This window comes from Nyctereutes procyonoides, unplaced genomic scaffold (genome assembly GCF_905146905.1).
Source record: "Nyctereutes procyonoides isolate TBG_1078 unplaced genomic scaffold, NYPRO_anot_genome, whole genome shotgun sequence".
Classification (NCBI taxonomy): Eukaryota; Metazoa; Chordata; class Mammalia; order Carnivora; family Canidae; genus Nyctereutes; species Nyctereutes procyonoides.
This window is the reverse complement of record NW_026575136.1, coordinates 11881724-11901263: the sequence shown is the minus strand read 5'-3', so window position 1 is coordinate 11901263 and position 19540 is coordinate 11881724. Positions and strand designations below refer to the sequence as shown.

At 46.5% G+C, this 19540-nt stretch overlaps 1 protein-coding gene across 2 annotated transcripts in view; it reads right to left on the bottom strand.

The window, feature by feature from the left end:
- The window catches only part of LOC129495533 (kinesin heavy chain), a 151817-nt gene that overhangs the window by 93175 nt on the left and 39102 nt on the right, over positions 1-19540 (bottom strand). For both annotated transcript variants that reach the window (XM_055303119.1, XM_055303118.1), the window contains exons 2-3: positions 7349-7439; positions 501-574 (exon numbers count right to left, since the gene is read on the bottom strand). In XM_055303119.1, the coding sequence (XP_055159094.1) occupies positions 501-574; positions 7349-7439 (165 nt within the window). The remainder of the gene's footprint in view (positions 1-500; positions 575-7348; positions 7440-19540) is intronic.

Here is a 19540-nt window from a genome sequence, read left to right as displayed (position 1 = left end):
GCCTGCAATTTTAATAAGACACATAATAATAAATTCAAAAACTTTAAAAAAACACATGGTGCAGGCCAAACCAAAACACGTGTCTGAGCTGAGTTTGGTCCACAAGTCACCTTCTTCAAGCCTGACCTAGAGTTTTTTATTTCTTCTGAGCAATCTCACCTCCCCAGAGTGGCCCTCTGCTGCATACATGATCCTCACCACAGGCTTTCTCAGGGAGATTAGGGCTGCGGTCCCTAAGGATGCTTACGCTGCTGCTGAGCCTACGGAGGAGTCTTGGAATAGAGTTTACTATCACCATTCTGAGAGAGCTACCAACAGAGGATTTTTTTAAAATTCTCAACTCCTGAGATGTTATTACTCCCCGTTATTTTGAAGGTCCACAGAGACAGAATGAATCGGTCAAACGCGACCCGCCCCTCAACCAGCTCTCCGGTCGTCGGGGCCGTCTGCCCTGGATGTGTGTGGCCCCACCAGTGCCTCACTGCGCACTGCAGTCTTACCTCCATGGTGTGTGTCTTTCCTGAGGACGTCTGTCCATATGCAAAAATCGTCCCATTATAACCCTCAAGGACATCTGCAAGCAAGAAAAAGAAATTAAAATTAACTCATTACTTTGATCATATGCTAGTGTGGCTCCATGTTTTAAAATTACATTTTCCAAATGGCCCATCTCATTTTTTTCACACAAATGATGTATTTCAGCTCCATTTGCATTTTAAGTAGAATGGCGAGATAAAAGCAGAAATGAAGGCCTCCACTGTTCCACAAATAAGGAGAAATGTACTCACATTCCCACAGAATAGATTAATGAAGAAAGAGGCAGACACTCCCTCTCTCCCAGTAACATTAAGACAGACACGGAGCAATACACTTTTTTAGGAGAAAGATACTCGAGTTTTCTTCTCTAAATCGATCTCCTAGGATCAGTGGGAGGAAGAAAAACCTTATCAGTGTCCTGAGTCTCTGGAGTGAGGTGTAGAAGAGAATTTCCCCCCAGGATGTGATGGGGTCAGCCCTCAGGAAGGGTTCTCAGGCCGGCGGCGCGGGGCCCTTGGGCACAGCTGGGGAGCTGGGGGGCAGGCCAGGCCCCACTCTGTGCGCCCAGCCAGCCTGATGCAGGGGTCACACATCTGTGTCTGCAGTGACTGCGCTAGCAGGGCGGCCAGGCCCAGGCGCATCGGGGGTTTCCTTTGCTCACAACGAGCTCGCTGTGCCGAGCCCCACATGCCGAGAATAGGGGGGATGGGAGGGGAGCGTGAGGACAGATGCTGCTTTGCACTGAAGATCACCTGTGGGAACTCCCTCAAGGCGGCAGACGTGATTAAAGTATATTTAGCACCCGTTTCCCTCAATCCTCCTTCACCTGCATCAACAACACCGAAAGGGAAATAGTACATAATCAATGTCCTTGACCCAACATCTCTACATAAGGGGAGGAAGTCCCGCGTCTAAGAGGACAGTGGGGGTGGCCTGGGGAACCCCTACTGGGGCGTCCTCTTTAGGGCCACTGTCCCCTTCAGCATCAAGCTAGGCCACTACTCCATCGAGTTCAGGCCCCGATCAGGCTCGCTGGTTTGTGGGTTTGGTCTCTCTGAATTTTATGCCAGTCAATGTTTGCTGTTTTGTTAGCTTTTCTTAAATTTTTTTTTTCAATATACATTTTCTTGATCTGAGGCTATTGAGCTGAGGAATGGGAACAGGGGTCAGAAAAGAGATTGCGATTTTCCTTCAGGAAGCAAAAAAAAAGAGAGGGAAATTAAACAGCAGCATTTTTTTTTTTTTTAATCCTAGCAGCCCTCCGGAGTTTGTGTCAAGCTATATTGAGAGAGGAGGGAGGGAGAGAATGTTCGCACATATCAAACTTCTGGTAACGGTTTCCTTGGGAACAGGAGAAGCAAAACCTTGACTACAATGTAAGGGGTGGAGGTTCAAGCTTCAGTTTTCACGAAAATGCCAACCTGTTCGGAGAACAGATTCCGAGTGGAGAGCGTCTGAGCGACCGTGAGTGCAGTGCGCTTTGAGGGACCCAAGGGTACTTTTAAAATTCGATATTTGTGGCATAAACAACTCCAGACAGTTGGAATGCCAGCCACAATCCAGCACTAAAGCTTCTCTTTGTTAGAAATGAAACATCTGCCCCCGCCCTGGAAGGGCTTCCTTACCTTCAGCGCCTGTGTGGGAGGCGCCCTGGGACCTGCCGGCCCAGGCATCAAACCAGGGGTAGGGAGGCCAAGGCCAAGGGTCTAGCTCCCGCCGCCCCTCCTAACAGGCCGCTGGCCACCCCGCGAGGGCACGTGCATGCAGGAGGTGGCTCTGAGCAACGCCTCAGCTCAGCGCCAGAGCCCCACCGGCAAGAGAAAACCCAGCACATGCTTCCTCCTCTGCCAAGAAGCAGCAGGGCCAGGGCACCAGAATTAGGCTCCCCTGGACGGGGTCTACGCCTCCGAATCCAGCCCTCCTAAGGAGAACACACGGTCCCAACCCCTGGTTAGCTGCTGCTCCCCGCACGCCTGCAGGGAAAGGCCTGGGACACACACAGGAAAGCAAGAGCTCGAGGAGAGCGCCACTTGTTCTGGAGCAGGGAGCTAAGGATCACGTGAGACTCGGGGAATCCTTGACTGTCTGGTGCTGCTATTTCAACATGGAGCCCAATTTTTTTTTTTTTTTTTTTTTTTTAAAGAAAAGAGAGCACATAAAACCCCACCAGAACAACCTCTCCTTGGCCACTAAGGACCTATTTACAATCACGTTACAATCAGTTCCTTGCTGGAGAACCTATCTCTAGTGTTCAAGGTTGAACAGAGCTGAGGTCCTCAATCAACTCAATTGTGAATTAAATGGTAATTTAAAAAGGAAAGAAAAAGCCCTTCGAACTCTGTGTTCTCTAGTTTCTTCCAAACTCCATGTTTTGGGGGTCAGTTTGTTTACCTAGCCCGTGTTTGATTCTCAGGGAAGGGGAGAGGCAGGAGGGGAGTGAGCGCACACAGGGCATTCGGGTTGGCCACTGGGAAAGCAGGGCGGGGGAGCGCCACGCTGAGCCACACAACCACCCCCACTCAACCCTCACAGAAACAGCCCACAGAAAGGCACTTTCATCATGCTGAATGACAGTTCCTGGGCCCAAGGAAAGCATTTGTTTCAGAGCCTCTCCCGTAACAGAATGACTATTTCTATGCGCCAGCCGCAGGGCCAGGAACCAGCTCAGCCAGACAGAACCTTGCTTTGTGATGGGCTCTGGCGCGATGTGATCTCAGCTCACGCCATGCAGCCGTTGGCACCCACAAACACAGCACACATCCATTCAGCAGCCAAGCAAGCCCAGAGAGAGATTCCGCTGCAGGTGGGAAGAGCCTTCTCACCTCCAGACAGGAAGGTGAAGAAGAGTGGGATGCTAGAAAACTCTCCTTAGACTCTTGCTATAGACTTCGGAAGCCAGTTTTCCTACCCAGGTTTGGCTAGTTCTGAGACCAGATCTTGGCTAGAGCAGAAGAGTTAGCTCCACTGTTGGGTCAGAATTTGGGGAAGATGTAATCACGGAAGTTCCTGAGAAGGCTGTCATGGCCTCCTACCAACTCCCCCAGGTAAAATGATGGCCTGTCAGTGGCAACAGTAGCTGACAAGTCATCCCTGCCTTGGAATCCTAAGGCTCTGGGGGGCCAACCAAACTACTCAAGGAGGCCACGTGCCCAGGGGCAGCCCTGCTGAACGCTCGTGGCGAACCAGAACGGCCGGCCAGGCTGCATCTCCAGAATGGAAGTGCATCTCACGGTCGGACGGCAGGCAGGGCCACCCCAAGTCCATGGGACCATGGTCTCTATTCTCTCCCCTCTCCCCATTTCCATTCCAATCCCTCTTTTTGCAGTGCTTGGGTAATAGTCCATATGGCCTGATAGAAAAGTAACAACTCATAAATCGTTCCTAAGTGCTCATGATGAGCCCACCAGGAAAGTGGGGGCAGGATGGTGCAGAAACATTCAGGAAGACAAGCAAGCTCGGGCTCGAGTCCCCTAACTGACCTGGCCAAGTTACCTGACCTCAAATTCCTCTTTAGTACAACGGGAACAATCATGCTCACACCTCATAAAACTGTGGAGACTTAAAATACAATAACACATGTAAAGAGCACAGAGGGGGCCTGCGAGATAGCAGTAGCCAAATAAATGTATTTCTTCTTAAGAGTCACATATAATATAATAATATAGACCTTATAGTATCCTGAGCTTAAAACTTCTCAGTGAGTCCACATCCATTTCCACCAAACTCTGATCCAAACTCTCCTTTTAGGTCCCAGCCCTGAGGCACCTTGCAACAACTCTACGTTGCCCAAACACGCCATGAAATCTGTGCCCTTATGCTTTTGCTGCTCCTTGTGCTTGTGCGGCCCTGCTATACTGTACAGTCGTCAGGACCCGACCTTTCCAAGAACCCTTAATTCTCCAATCCTCGCCCCCCACTCACCAAAATCAGTCCCAAGTGACTTTCTTCTGGGGTCTCACAGTATTTTGCACGCAGCCATCTTAGAGCAGGTACTACCCATGAGTATGATAACTACGGATGCACCTGTTTCTTCCCCTGTACATGGAGCTTCTTGGTCTTGTGTATCTTGCTGATTCTCAGTCCCTAGCAGTGCTTACAGCACATGGCAAATGCTTAATATCCTTGCATACAGGAAGGAATAAAAGGAACAACCAAATGAATGAAGCTGAAAGAAATGAGATCTAGAAAACAAGAAACCACCTCTTCTAGGCCTGTACAGTCAGTCTACATCTAGTTAATTTGAAAGGCAAATGCCCAGAGTGACTTCTGTAGACCGGGAAATAGTTACCCAATGGCAACAATAGCAAGCAGTAACCATGGTTTTTAATTCCTACGGCATCCACAGAAACCTTCCTATTTACCATGCTGATAGTCACAAATCCTATAAGCTCTTCTGGAAGAAGCGGAGAATTCTATATACCCTTTCAGGCAACACTTTGCAAAACACACACCAGACAAAGATGGGAGTGTGGGAGATACCAGAATTCTACAAGCGAACGTTTGAAATATGTTTTTTTTAAACCCACTGAAGTTGGAGGGAATGAAAAAAAACAAGAAAGAATAAAGCCATCCAGTTAAAAGGAGTCTTCCTGAATATCAAAAACGTTAAAGGTTCAGAGAGCCTTGAAAGGAAAGCTGACCGGTCCACTACATTGTCATGAAGCTTGGGGACTGTGGTGACCTTCAGATGTTATCGGATTGAATTCCTGGCCTCTAGAAAAAGAGGTCCCTACAGAACCACCTTCCTTTACTGATTTAAATAGAGCTTGTCATGACAAAAGAAACCTAGTAACTGTTCCAAGAGCTCTTTCTTATATATCTGTGCTTTACTTTGCTGATGCAGAAATAACACAGCCACTTCCCCTCACAGTAGCTTCAGTGGATATTAAAAAAAAAAAAAAAAAAAAAAAAAAGTTAAATTAGGCCTTCATCATTTCCTAATAATTTCCTTTCAAGGGAAAATAAGGTACTCTATTGTTAGAAAATGTGTATGCTCGTGGTACAATTATAGTGCATGAAAAATATATGTTTATCTTACCACGTCAGAGCCTAACATTACTGTAAATGGCTTTCTTGGTGGCTCATCATATATTGGACCTCAGGTTATCCAGTTAGGTCACATCTTTGCAAGAACTTTCCAAGAATTACCTATTTCTGACATTCCATAGTACAGAAAAACCTGAACACTGGAAGAGACTCCACTCCTCTAGTAATGAAGACTGAAAGATTATGATTATTTGTTAATCACGGGATTTTTTTAAAATAGAGTGCATCTATCTCTAATTACAACATCAACTTAGAGATGTATTTAAATGGACCTCATGCTTAGCACAGCACGTGGTAAATACTATTTGGTTCTGATAATGGAAGGGGAGAGAAAAAGAAGGAAATTATGGCTCATGTGTGATTAATCTTACTTTAATAAAAATAAGGAAGAGTCTGATAATGGTGAAGGCTGACTAGGAGCAAACTAGAACTACACACGCCAGAGAGAGAGAGAGAAAGAGAGAGAACATTTTAAGACAGGAAGAGATACAAAAGAATAGAAGCAAAGAGAAGATCAATATTACCACCAGACACAGGCTCACAGTATTAATTCAAGAAGAGCCCAAATTCAGGCATGTTTTTTTCTCTTCTGTTTTCTGTAATAATCTCACCGTGAAGACCTTCAAAATTAATTAATATCTGCAACAGGAGTGTGCATAACCATACACCTCAGCGAGGAACATTACATACTGACTCAACCTCCCACGCAGGTGTCCAGGGTCAGAACTAATCTAACAGATGCACTCGGGGCTGGCGTTCATGCATTTCAAATAGTCAGGTTAGTCAGCTCGGCTTCTGAAAACAAGAACATCTTGCATCACAAGGTGCTTTTTTGCATTCTGCTTTTGCTTTTTGCCCTTTAAATCCAGAGCTGCTATAAAAGACGGCAACATCAGGATATTTGAAAGCACAGCCGCCAAAGCATTTGGAGTTGAAGGTAAAGATTTGAAGATGAAAAGCACAGTAGCAGGAGATGCCCCTCAGCTCTGTCCAGATGGCGAGCTCCCCCAGGGCAAGCTCCAGCCTGCCCCTGATTTGAAAGGGCAAGGTAGAGAGCAGCCTGTAAATTGCTTCATCTCCCTGCTGTTACTTTGACACAGATCCTGCAGGGTCAAGGTAAGTCCCGGAGAAAAGGGCTGATCTCTGAGACAAGTTTAGGCTTCGGGCTATCTATTTGGAGGAACAAATGTTAGTATCTGAGTGGAAAGGTTGAAAATGGGTTAGACGAAAGTATATTTAAGGAACGCTGAGTAGCAAGACCAGCTCAATAACCAACTAGGTAATGTGATTTTATGATGCTGTAGAAAATTCCTTGATGCCCGAGAATTTTCCACGGGTAAGGCCTCTCCCTGAAGGGACAGATGTACAAAATAAATCAGTCAAAAATATGCAACCGAGCATCAGAAATATATATTTTCGTCTCCTTTCGTCTCCTAAAAAGGAGGCCTCATACCTACAGGAGTATTTTAAAACCATTACAGAAATAGTGTGACCATAGCTTGTAAGCTTCTAGGTGGCGGAATAACTCTGCCAAAAAGGTGGCAAAAGAAATAAAGAAATTTCCCTGGCAAGGAGGTACAGAGAGGTTCAAGAACTTGCCTGACATCATAGCAAACCAGGGCCAGAGCTCGGGCCATAATTCAGTGTTTCCAATTAACAGGCCTCTGCTTAGAGTCAAGGCACATTGATTCCTAGGCTGCAAATATCACTTAATGTTTTCAATTACTCTGAAAGGCCCAGGAGGAAATAAAGAAATAGCACTTACCTTTGACAATTTGCTTTGCACACGCATTGTAAACCTGCTCTTGGGTCGTGCTGGGAGGCAGCACTCTATCGAAGACATATGGCTTCCCTTGCTAAAAAAGACGAAAGGAAAGGGCGGAGAAAACACATTAGAAGTTGAGGAATTAAAAGCACTAATAGTAGTTAGACCACAGGCACTAAATCACAAGCCCTATCCTTAAAGGCAGCTCCGTACCAAGACTCGGGAATTATCACAAGTACGATGGGCATTTGTGCAATAGCACGTTGAGGATCTGAGAAACAACTTTTTCTTTTTTACTTGAAACACTTTTTCTGATGAAAAGTAGATGGACACTTCATTCATTCACTTATTTTTTGAGAGCGTCTCCTGAACCAGGGATAGACGAGACGCTAGCCAAATCAGAAAAATGTCCGGCCTATAAATAAAGCATTCAATCAAGTGTGGCAGAAAGCAAGCGCACAAGGAAATACAAAATGCCCAGGTGCAAAATAATGGGACAGAGAGGATGATGGAGCAAAGCAGGCCTCTCTGAAGAAACACCTGTTAAGTGGATTTTTAAAAGATGAGAAAGACTGAGGCGAGTGAAGAGCCAAGGGAGATACCACATAGCATAGGGTGGACATACGGTGGGGGCGGGGGGGGGGGGGCTGGAGTGTTCAAGGAACTGGAGGGTCGTACAAAAGGAGGGGAGAAAGGAAATCAGGAGCCAGTTAACGCAAGGCACTGTTAGCCAAGGTCATGTGCTTAGATTTTATCCAATGGGGATAAACTCTGACATGATCAGATTTAAGAAGCTGCTCTTAGTAGTAAGATACTATTGCTTTGTATCCCGAAGAGTTCTAGCAATCTCTTCACATGTGTAAGTGCTGCCTTAACTGGGCAGAGGGCCCCTCTGCACAGCAAATCAAGTGATCTCCCCAGGTGTAGGAGCTTGGGGTTCGGTCTGACGCGGAGTCATGTGCCATTCAAGGAAGTAACTGTCAGAGGGCAAGGGAAGAGATGTCTGCCCCGACCCCCAACCACCCAACCACGCACGTAACGTTCACCAAGGCCCAGTGCTAAGGGCCACAAAAGGAGGCCAGACAGCCCCTTCCCAGGGAGACCGCCCCCCCCCATAACAGGGTCTTCTTCCAGGCAAGGAGTGGCCCTCCCCCTGCCCTTTCCCATGGCCCCATCCACCCGGGCAGCCCTTCATCTTCGTTTCCTCCAAGTGGTTAGAGGAGGTGGCAGGAGAAGGGAAGGAAAGAGGCGAGCCCGGAGCCTCCTTCACTCCCACTCTGCACCTCCTACACACGGCTTGGACATCAGGAACCTTCTCCCAGGGCAGTCCAATGCCTCAAAAAGATAACTGCTCACGAGGGACCCAGGGACAAGGCTTGCTACATCCTATAATCTTCACACAAACATACGCAGCTGGGTTGGTGTTTTACTCATTCCTGACCGTGGGGAGTGCTGCACACAGGGAAGGTCCTATGCTTCAAGTGAAGGCCCGAGCCTTCGGCCTTTAAAGGTGGGATTGAGCCAACCAGATAAATGAGCTATTTCCAGTTTGGTCTTAGAAGAAAAGGAAAATTTTGAGGTAACATGAAAACTTTTTTAAGTAGGCACCACACCCGGCATGGAGCCCAATAGGGGGTTTGAACTCATAACCCTGAGATCAAGACTTGAGCCAAAATCAAGAGTTGGATGCTTAGCCAACTGAGCCACCAGGTGCCTCCAAATTTTATTTCTCCACAAAGCAGCAGAGTCAGTCATTTTGTTAAAATTATGGAAAGGGGTTATTTTCTGATGTTTTGTTCCCTGCAAGTCTCATTCCATTAGTGAACCAAGTATTTAGTTGAATAACCAAGAGAATATTCCTCACCACCATCTATTGCCAATAATCTGCCCACTACATTCTTATTAGCTTTATCTATTCATAAAATTAACTAAATGCCAGTAAGGCAAAAAGATTAAAATAAACATTTACAGAGTTTGAGTTAGTATTTGTTATCCATTGAACCTTCCTAAAAGAAACTGTAGCTTTGCTTAATCTCAAACAAATCCATTATTTCTCTAAATAATGATGAGAATCACCAAAATAAACCATCTTGTTTCCAGAACAATACTGCTTTGTGTTTTGGAGAAAGTACACTTCCTATGGCAGGAAAAATGACTTATTAATTTATAGTAAATTATACAAAAAAAACAGAGGACTCCCCAATTTTGCCCTTCAACTTAAAATGTTTGTCAGAGTGTATTATACATTCACTTGAAGAGATAGAAAGCAAGAAATCTCTACTACTCATTTAAATCATATTTATCAAGTGACAAATAGATAATACAACAATTTTCCATAAGCTGAAGTTAACTCCCAAACAGAAACTGCTTTTGAGAAAAGATAAAATTTAGAAAATGATTTGTTTTGAAACTTCTCATCAAGACTGGAATATAGAGAAGTTAAAAATGTAAGTATTTTTGTCTTTTTATACACGGAGTTGGATATACAGGCTTTTATTTTAAGTGAACCTTAGACTCTTGAAATTAAAACTGAGAATTAAAATATAGTTACTGATTATTTTCCAAGAACTGACTTGTGGCTTAGCCATGCAAGCCGTATAGGCAACTGTCATTTAACAACAACAATGAACAAATGACTCTTTGCTGCTTTGGTAATGGTAAGAAACTCTCACAAACCCTGAGAGAGACCTCAGCAAGCCCCCTTCCCCCAGGCCCCCGTGAGACGAGAGTTGCCCTGTTTCTGATCCCACTGTGGCTGAGGGTTTCCATGGACAGGCGTTGGGTCCAGAGTGCTCTAGATGTCACTAAATGTGCAGCTTCAGAATGCATCTTTCAATGAACATTTTAATAGGGATGCTAAGTGCTAACACCTGAAATTGAACAGTGAGGGCGCCAATTACTCCTGGAGAGACTTTCCTTTCCAGGCACCCATTCAGCCCATGGTTCTCCAATCTCTCTGGCTACCCTGTCGGTGTCTTTTGCTGGTGTCTCTTCCAGACTTCTAAACCACGGTGTGTCCCAGACTTAGACACCTCAGCCTCGTCTCTGTCTACATTCTTGACCTTCACATAATTTAAATCTCATCCGAGCTCCAGATTCATATACTCCATCACCCACCAGACATTTCCACTTGGATTCCATTAGCCATCTCAAACTTAACTGACCAAAAGTGAGTCATCAAGCACTCCATATCTGAGTAAGAGACCAAAATCATTAGGTATGCCCCAAAGTTTCCAAATCTCAAATATATCCCAAATTGATTGTGTCTCATCATCTATACCACACAACCTGAGCCCAAGCCAGCCCGGCTTCTCATCGGACAACAGCAATAGTTTGCTCACGGGTCTCCTTGACTCCATTCTTGCTCCTAACGATCCAATTTCCACTTAACAGCCAGGGTGAGCTTTCTACAACTATAAATCAGATGACGTCAAATCCTCCCTTAAAAACCTCCAATGGCTGCTGTTAGACTAGACCTTCTTCACCTCCATCTCCCTGCATTCTCCTCTGCCTTGGACTTCATCCTCTGGCATATTCCTCAGTGTATTGCATGGCTCAGGTCCTTTGCTCTTCACTTCCTTCCCCTTCGAATTCTCTCACTGCAGATCTTCATTTGGCTCACCAGACATCTTCATCTGGCTGTCTCTTTATCACCCTTCAGATGTCAACTCCAATTTCTCCTCCTTTGAGGGCGCCCAAGCTCCTAACTAAAGCAGCCCCGCCCTACCCCCACCCTGGCATCACTCTCTATCACATTACCCTATTTGGTTTGCTCCATAGCAATTAGTACGTGACCTATTCTCAACCAATCAAATGGACCACTACAATTTAAGTATTTAAGCAGCTAAGACAGAAGCCATATAAATCCCAAGAGTTCACTGCATGTAGGCAAACCTGCTGCAATTTTTGAAAGGAATCTGGATGGGACATGCACATTCCATATACATTACTACTGAAAAGGAAATAACCCAGCTTTGCCACAAAAGCCTCCACAGAGAGCAACTAATTGCACAGGAGCAATCTAACTAAATAACTTACCAGGATCACATGCAAAAAATAACAGCAGATGGTTCTTACATTTTTATAGTTTAAATTAAAAAAAGAAATCGAACCACTTCCTATCAAGTTGTTGAGAGCAAAGTGTCCATGAACCATATGGCCTGCCTATTACTTCATTTGACCCATTACCCAACAACCGTTCCCCAGCCTGTAAGGAATATTACTCTGGGAGATGGAGGAAAGCAAGACTCACTTCAACATTTAGAAGATGGGCACCAGGAGGGACGTTAAGCAAACTGAAATTAATTACCCAAGAAGAGGTTATCGAGAAGTAATCTCATAACAATGCTTAAAACTAACCAAGGGTTGGGACCCAAGGTACCCAATGATTTGAATGATTTTTCTCTATCATTACTTAGAAAGAAACAGGAAAAAAAAAAAAAACAAACCTTAAATTTCCAATTTCCACAGCAAGATTTAAACCCACTCTGTGGAATTATCTTTAGACACGGAGGAGTATTAGGAAGATGAACAGATTTCTGAGAACAATCATTAAGTCCCTGTGCCAGGTGTCCATGTGACTTCCTTCCTGAAAGTATATGGGATGACAAGTTCTTTCAGCCTCTGCTGGCCACCTTCTCACTGCAGTCTACCTGCACCATCACCCACCACTCCCATCCAAACCCGTCTTCTGTTTTATCTCATTTAATTCTCACTGTAGCTCCGTGAAGTAGCTAAGACTATCCCTATGCCACAGACTGGAAAACTAAGGCCCACTTTATTACTTTGGAGAAATAACCCTAAGTCTCTGATTTCAAGTGTTCCTCCCTCACACCATGCTGTTTTCCTAAGCAGCTTTGGATTTACTCTTAAAGTAGGAGACAGAGAGCAGATCAATCAGGAGGACCACAAGGTGACAAAGAATGTGAACAAGCCAAGGCACAGCCACCGCGGCAGGTGCCTCACCACGCACGTGAAATTCATGCGAGACGTGGTCCGAGAGGCGTGCAGCTTCGCCCCATACCAGAGGCCCGCCATGGGGCTGCTCAAAGTCTCCAGGGACAAGCACACCCTCAAGTTCACCAAGCAAAGGTTGGAGACTCACATCCATGGCAAGAGGAAGAGAGAGGAGCTTTTCAACATCCTGCAGCCACGAGTAAAGCAGCCGTCAAGAAGGACTGAACCCTCCCCTCTGTAGGTAATAACCCTTTTGTGGAACTTGGGGGTTCCGGGCCGGTCCTGGGAAGGAGGCGAGACCCCCTCCTGCCAACATCCTTCCTGGGGCACAGTGAGGAGGGGCATGGTGGTGTACACGGAGATGCAAGCAGCCAAGTAGTCCTGGAACCGGTTTACAATCATAATTAAATAGCTCACATACGCCGGGGGAAGGGGGCAACAGGCAAAAGCCAATCAGAGCCTAGGAAAGGGCAAGTGTGAGACTTGCTATGGAAGGTTGGAAGTTATTAAGAAAAAGTCTAGAATGTTTTAGAGCCTGAAAGTCAGCCCGTCAGTGTCAGCCCAACCCAACATCATATTTTTACAAATAAACAAATTGGAGGTCAGGAGAGGGTAGGTGGATGGCTTGCAGAAAGCCACCCAGACAATTAGGTGGGCTGCAGATCTGTGCCCTGAACCTGGACCTCCTGGCTCCCTGTCTAGTAGTCTCAAAGTTCTTGCATTAGACTCAGGGGCTCTCTCCCGAACATCAAGGAGACGACAGGCATGAGGCTCTGGTGCTCTGTTTCTCCTGCTTTCCTCCCAATCAATTCTAATTGTTTCCACACACACAGTTGATTAGTTCATTGGACGAAGAGTCATTGCTATGAGAACGGGGGCAGCACAGCAGGGAAGGAGAACCACAGCCTCCCAGAATTAATAACACAGGCCTTATAGTCCGCCCACCTCCTCTCCCACCTCCACGTGCCCTCACCATGAACGGCTCGAAACTCTACTGGCTCCAACTGTTGGGACGCGGTGTCCTTACGTTGATTTAAACTGCCTCCCTGAAGCATCAGACTTGGCACCGTCCTCCAGAACACGACGGACCGAGGCCGAGAGACCTGCAGAGACCTGACTACGTCAACATCACGGCTTTGTTTCGTTCTGGGAGCCGTGTCCATTGTCTAAATCTCTTTTCCCCTCATGTCAGAGAGAAGGAGAAAGACAGATGCGCTTCCTTCCTAAAAGTTGTGTGGATTTGTCCTGACTTGAAGGACTCCAAAGGTGTCCCAGGCTAAGGCAGCACTAAAACACTGTAGTAGTTTGCTCGAGGAGAAATTAAAGTCACCCACTATGGAGGGCTTTGGGAACAACCTCAAAGGATGTTTCCCAAACATTAACTAAAAAGCAGGCAGCCCTTGGGTTAATGTTCATACTCGTTCTTTATCGACACAAATGTGCCAACACAAGTTTTGTTTTGTGTTGTTCATTGAAATATAATTCGCGTACCACAAAATTCACCCCTTTAACGAAAAGGCACATTCTGCTGTTGCTGGAACCTTTACAAGATTGGACCATCATCACCACAATCTAATTTTAAGATTTTCATCACACCAAAAGGAAACTCTGTACCCATTAGCAGTCACTCCGCACTCTCCGGGTCTTTGTAGCTCTGTTTTAGACATTTCATATAAACAGAAGCATACAGTATGTAGCTTGTTGTGACTAACGTTTTTCTTCTACTTAGTATGTTTTCAAGAGTCATCCTTATTGTGGCTTTCATGACTGAGTAATATCCCACTGCCTAGATTAACCACATTCTTTGTATCCATTCATCCACAGGACAGACATTCGGGTTGTTTCCACTTTTTTCACAATTATGAATGCTGCTATGAACATTCATATATGAGTTTTAGGTGGATATGTGTTTTCATTTCTCCTTTCATTTCATATTCCACCTGGGAGAGGAATTTCTGGGTCAGAGAGTAACTCTATAGGATCAAAATTTTTGAAGAACTGACAGTTTTCAAGGCAGCTGCACCACATTACATTCCCACCAGCAGTGTATGAGGGTTCCAGTTTCTCCGCACCCTTGTGACTTCTCTTCTTTATGATAACCGTCCTCATAAGTATGCAATGGCATTTCTTTGTGATGCCGATTTTTTTCTCAGGAGAAGTTGGCTTTGCTTGTTTGTTTGTTGGCAGAGAAAGTGTGGGGGCGGAGGGAGAGAGAGAATTTTAAGCAGGTCCCACACCCAGCGCAGAGCCTGATGCGGGACTCAACCTCACAACCCTGAGATCGTGACCTGATTCAAAAATTAACAGTTGAAAAAAAAATTTTTTTAATAAATAAATAAATTAAATTAAATTAATAAACCAAGAGTTGGACACTTAACCAACTGAGCCCCCCGGGTGCCACTCAGGAGTTTTTCATGGACACTTAACATATAAAATTTACTTCAACATATGTTACAGGACTGAGATGTTTCTAGGAATTGTAATATAATACACTGTTGTACTGTTGTCTTGACATTTACAAAGTGGCCCAGAGTGAAGGAATAATCTCATGGGAGACTATAAATAACACATACCCTGTGCTTTAAGAGAACAGTGGACTAGAAGGACAGGACGTTTCAAGGGATTACTAATAGGGTTTCTGTGCTCCTCATTCCAGTAGCTAATACTAAGTATTGTGCAGGAAGGCAGCGTACCAATATGGGGTGTAAATGAATTCACATAAACAGGGGTATAACTCCCATCTTTCTGGGGCTCCGTTTCCTCATCTGTAAAATGGAGCCATTAAGACCAGGATTCTGAATATTAGATGTACGCTCAGGCAAAAAAGGATCTATTGAATGCCCGCTGTTCTAGAAAATGCTTGTGTCATGGTCAGTGTTACTTTATAATAAAAAGTTTAGACCAATTTACACCGAGCACGTGTATTACCCTAAAATCAGCAAGCAGTGGCCATTTAAGGGAAAGGATACTAGTAGGTGACAATCACTCACAATGTACCAGCTCAGAGACTTGGCATCCCGATACCTCTCTGACACCCTAATGCCACATCACACCGCGGGCATCTCCAGGCCCCTGAGTCTACAACTCATAAGCTCAGCTCTATGAGGCCTTTAGTTTCTGAGGGTCCTAGCAAAATTAACTCTGTTCCAAGGTTATCTTCTGTACTCTAAAAAATAAATAAAATTTTAATGTGCAGCCATACATACTGTCTAGGAAAGGTGAGGACTTATGTCTTGTGCAGGGACTCACAGATTCACCAGCTCTGCTATTACAGCTTAGGAGCCTTCCAGAAACTTCCAGGGTAGCACCAACTGGAAACACGAGGCAGACACTTCCAGGGTCCTGACCATACCCTCTCCATCGTCACCATTTCTAGGCAGGCTGGCCTGACCTCCAGCACCTGCATGTATCTCCTGGCCTGAGGGCTTCTCTGGCTGCCAGAGTCCTCTCTATCACCTGACATAAGCCAGAAGGGCAGACATCCCAGCACCAACCCAGCAGGCCCCAACCAATAATGGATCAGAGTCGAGGTAAATACAAGGTAGGTGCTCAGTAAAACTCTTGCTGCTGCTGATGATGATGATGACCAATGCCTGACGGGTAAGCACCAAGGTTAGGGTGCCAAGACACCATGAAACAGTGCTGGGGGTGGGAGGGAGGAGAAAACCATTACCCACTGTATTTCTCCAGGGTGTCAGAAACTGCTTTTGCCGCTGACCATTCTCATGTCCCACCTCCAAGATCTTAGCAGTCATGGAGTTGCATGGTCTCATTCTGTATCCCCCTTATTCCTCTTTACCCCATCACCTACGTTTCCACCTATCTGAGGCTCGGCTGCAAATTCCCAAAGCAGAAAAAACCTCCACGGTGCACCTTGGGGCAAACCATCCCTCACCTGGCAGTGACCATCCACGTTTTCCCGACAGTGTCATATATGGTCCCGAGTCCACGAATCTGCCAATGTACAGACGTAGCCTCACAATGAAGACCCCCATGTTCTCCTCCCCACCCTGCCGCCTGCCCCCATCTATGCCGAGACGACTCTATGACTGGGAACAGAAACGCCACACCAGGGCCAGGCCCAGACATCCCCATCCCCCTCCCACACTGGCTCTGTGCCCCGAGGAAGGCAGCTGGTGCCAGTTCCGGCCAAAGCCAAGGCTGCTCTCAGGAGAGGCTATAATGAAACCGACGGAGCAACGACGACTGGCTTCTACTGAGTTGCCAAGGTGATGCCAACCACGTCTCAAGTATGAACAAAGGCAACACACGAGAATGAATCTTGTAAGCCTTCTTCCTGCAGGAAACCAGGCTAAAATTCTTCCTTTGCTGCCAAAAGTCCCGCTGCGTGGACACACAAGCACTGTCAGGATCGCAGACAGCCGCGGAAAAAAAACACTCTGAGAAAGGGAACTGCCCAAGTGATAATGAAGAAATTCAGAATTATTGCCTGGCTAACAGGCAAAACGAAGACAGAAGTGTTACTTCTGTTAAAGAAGTTAATGGAATCTGTGTTAACGAAACTAAGGTTCTTATTTATATGTGATTTTCGTTTCATATCAAAATATAATGACTCCCCCCCCCCCCAGTCTTCTCCATGTAACTGTTCTGTATCCTGATTTGCCAAGATGCAGGGGTTAGTAGATTGGGTCAGGGGCACGGGGTCTAGTCCAGGACCTCACCCTGCACCCACTTCGTGATCTTAACCAATCTGCCTATTTTTCTGGGCCTCCTCCGCTCTATAAAGTCACAGATTGGATCTTTCCAACTCTAACGTGCAATAATAATGTTCCAGGACTTTCCCCATAAGAACAGCTTCAATCCTGATGTGTAGCACAAGAGAAGGTAGCACGTGTAGCACAAGAGAAGGTAAACTTTATTGTTTTTTTTACAATATTTTTAAAAATATTTTATTTATTTATTCATGAGAGGGGGTGGGGCAGAGACCCAGGCAGAGGGAGAAGCAGGCTCCACACGCAGGGAGCCCGACGGGGGACTCGATCCCGGGACCCCGGGGTCACACCCTGGGCCGAAGGCAGGCGCTCAATGGCTGAGCCCCCTAAACTTTAAACTGGCGTGAACTTGATGTTTTATACAGGAGAAAGGGGTTAAAATTGCTGCTATGGTTTTTTCAGCAGATCTGGTTTTCCGTCAAATCTGAAAAAAAAGAAATCCGACTTTCCTCACCAGAAAGAGGATCTAAAGCTGTCCGCGGAGGGTAGAATGTAGGGCTTATTTGCCACATGGAAAGTGGCCAAGGGGAACCGGGAGGCCTCTTCTGGGGCACACTGCCCTGCAGGCGGCTCCCCGGCCCAGCCCGGGCGGCCCAGGCCAGGTGCCACGTTGCCGACCCCTCCAGTTATGCCCAGGCCCCAGGGGCATCTCCGATGTGGAAGGCACACGGCGGCACTGGGAAAATCTTCCCTTTAGTTAAAACGTGAAATACAAAGGCGTTTGCCCAGACTTGCCCTTGGCTAGTCTAGGTGTGGTGCATACAGGGGCTCCCGGGAATCATGCCCTGCACATATTTACTGCAAATAGAACTAATATTCTGTAATTTGCCCATGTATTGGACAGCAATTTTGCTTTTATGGTACGTGCAGACCTCTGATCTCCCATTTGTACCCCACGATTTCACAGGCTGGGTGGGAGTATTAACTTCCCTTTCCGGGGATGGAGAATAACTTCACATGAGCGTGTAGAAGGCAACAGTTTGAGCTGAGAGTAAGACCCAGAATCTCTGATTCCCAGCCAAGCCTTCTATCCATAACACCATATTGCATCTCGTCATGGAACCTCCAAGAACATATTTTAACTCCCAACTATAGATTTTTTTTCTAAGAATTCCATGCATTTGGGTTGAAACGTGATGGTATCACCCAGGGTGCAGTGGCGTGCTTTACATACTGCTGATAAAGGAACGCCCATGAAGTTCAGGACGAAAAATGTTCCATAGAATGATTGCATTAATGCAAGCCAACAACAGTTGCTAAATTCAGGGTGGCTCCGTCAGGATTGGCGTGCAAAGTGCACCCCTGGAGGAGCAGCCCAGCAGCACCGGAGGGCCACGGACACCAGCCCACAGGCCCACCAGCAGCGGGGTCAGGTCGCCGGGGACCCGGGGTACAGAGGCGTGTCATGTAGGCCCGGAGGCGCGGGAGCCAGTGAGGGCTCCACCCCAGCCCGTAGGGCACCGATCTGCTGCCTCCCCTCTGCGCCCTGCTCGGCCTCCTCCCTCTGTGCACTCTCACGGCCGCCAACCGAATAAAGAACAGACCAGGGCTCTGGTGAAGCCTCTTCTCCTTTGCACCCTCCTCTTCCGTGCGAGCCCCTGTGCGAGGGCTCAACCACTCCTGTAGTCCAGCCACAAGCCTTTGTGCAGAACACAAAGAAGTCCATCTCTAACCCTGAGCCCAAATCCCTATTACCAACTGCTGGATTGAAACCTCAACTGAATGTCCCCAAATACCCGAAACAACCAGAGGGAGCTGGCTGCCTTCTTCCTCTTCCTTTCCCCTCCTCCCCCAACCCACCCGCCACTGTCTACCACTGTCCCTAGTCATCTAGGCTGAACCCCTCAAGCTAATTTGTCCACCATCACCCATCTGCTGCCAGGCTGGTGGTTCATTTACTGGATCCATCTCTTGCTGGGCATCTCAGCTACTCCTATGACTCTCTACCTAGACTTCTGCAAGAGCCTTGCAGACGTCTGCTTGTCTCTCCTACCTCTATTCTACATCCTTTGCCAAATTCATCTAGCTCTGACCCAATTCCTAAAAGATGGCACCTGGCCACTTGCTAGGATACCCTACTGTACGCACGCCCTCCAGTGCAGTCCTTTCCACAACGCAGGACCTACCAACCCACCCAGATGAGTGCTTCCCTGCCCAACCCTCCCGCAACATGCTTGTGGCGACCGCCATGCATCCACCTCTTTGCTCTAACTGTTGCCTCTAACTGGAATGGCATATTGATCCCTCCACCTTGTTATCTGTCAAGACACCACCTGGTCTTTAAGGCACATGCCAAATGGTATCTCTTCCAAGATAAAGGCTTTTCGTGAGCCTCTCAAACAGATGTCACTTCTCTCTCTCTTTCCTTTTCTGAACTTCTGTGGCACTTCGCTACTCTTCCAGGAGGACTGTGACACTAACTGCTTCATAGTACAGTCATCTGGAAGCGGCATGTTATGGAAAGAAAGTAGAATCCAGGGTTAGAGACTGGGGCAAGAGAGGT